This window comes from Austrofundulus limnaeus, unplaced genomic scaffold (assembly GCF_001266775.1).
Source record: "Austrofundulus limnaeus strain Quisiro unplaced genomic scaffold, Austrofundulus_limnaeus-1.0 Scaffold1000, whole genome shotgun sequence".
NCBI lineage: Eukaryota > Metazoa > Chordata > Actinopteri > Cyprinodontiformes > Rivulidae > Austrofundulus > Austrofundulus limnaeus.
Genome location: NW_013953402.1, coordinates 105,187 through 106,626, shown reverse-complemented (window position 1 = coordinate 106,626; position 1,440 = coordinate 105,187). Strand labels below are relative to the sequence as shown.

Below are 1,440 nucleotides of genomic sequence, written 5' to 3'. Positions count from 1 at the left end.
ACCTTCACTATTTTGTTTAAAATGACAAAAGTTTTTAACTAATAATGTTGTTTTTTTTTGTATCACAAATACATTTTTTTTAATTACGTTTCTCTGAAATTTCTCCGTAGATGGAAATGAGGAAGATGTTGACCGATTCCATCCAGGTGGAGTTTCAGAAGCTGAAAGCCCAAGCAGAGGCCCTCCACAGACAGACGATGAGCAGATCCTGAGTCCTGGTCCTGGTCTTGGTCCTGTTCCTGCGTACGTGCCTCAACCACCAGGACTGACTCACCTTCAAACTCAGGATAAAACCTTGGAACAAACTAGTGATTTGGTGTTTGCTCAAACATCATGTTCGAGTTTGAGTTTAATTCTAAAACAAACTGATGGACAAAAATCATCTTTTTTTATTTTGGATGCAACAGAAGCTTTTTGCAGTTCGGCTATCAGTTAAATGTAGAAGGAGTTTTAATCTTATTTATAAATGTAGTTGCTGTGATGATTGAATGCAGCTAAAAGTGGACAAACAGATGACTGATTATTATGAGTGTGTCCCTGTGATGGACTGGAGACCTGTCCAGGGTGTCCCCGCCCCTCTCACTGACTGCTGGATATGGGCTCCAGTGAAGCTGAAAGGAAGAAGTGGGTATGGAGGATGGATGGACTGACTGATTGATTGATTGATTGATTGATTGATTGATTGATTGATTTTAGAGGCTACAGCTTCCAAATATATCTACAAAAAACTAGGAAGCTTTGAAATTTGAACACATTTAGATGAGTCAGTGATTCAGTTTTAGGTTCAGTCAGGACTGATGGTCGGCCCTATGCAGGGGTAGATTCACACGAGATTGAGACGCCCAAGACAAAAGTGACTGTTATGAAACTATTTTGCACAAATGTTTGAACATGTTCAGAGCTCAGGACTGAAGTCACTGAAGTTACTGGACCTCGAGGTGTTCTGGAGACTCCCTCCTCACCGCTAGCTTCACACCACTTGTAACAGATATGATGTAGGAGAAMTAACGGAGCATTAGTGACTTCACAGATGTCAGAGGAAAGACTATCCTGTCCTGTAAGAATCCTGCACAGTTCCTGACAATCTGCACTAGTTTACTGTAAACGTAACATCAGGGCTGTTGGAAGTTAACACTGCTCAGATTGCTGTTCTAAAAAACTCTTTTTTTTTTTTTGCACATTTTAAAGCACGCATGAAACAAACGTTTTGATTGGATGGAGAAATGCCACCACGGTTATCATTCCTGCCGAAACCTGAAGTGAGGGGGAGTGTGGTTTGAAAGAGCGAGGTCATGATGGTGAGTTGTAATGTCCATGAGTGGTTTCTGAAACCAGTGGACAACCAGTGGACAACCAGTGGACAAAATCCCTGAAGTGTGCCGCGGGTCCCAGAGAACGTCATTGTGAAGCGACGTGCGAGGGGGGGCCACCGTGTTGGGG

General features: G+C 42.5%; 1 protein-coding gene across 2 annotated transcripts in view; it reads left to right on the top strand.

The window, feature by feature from the left end:
* tafazzin (tafazzin, phospholipid-lysophospholipid transacylase) overlaps nt 1-505 on the top strand; it is a 14,693-nt gene extending 14,188 nt beyond the window's left edge. For both annotated transcript variants that reach the window (XM_014030114.1, XM_014030113.1), the window contains one exon: nt 111-505. In XM_014030114.1, the coding sequence (XP_013885568.1) occupies nt 111-212 (102 nt within the window). In that variant the 3' untranslated portion in view covers nt 213-505. The remainder of the gene's footprint in view (nt 1-110) is intronic.
* The last annotated feature ends 935 nt before the right edge of the window (nt 506-1,440 follow it).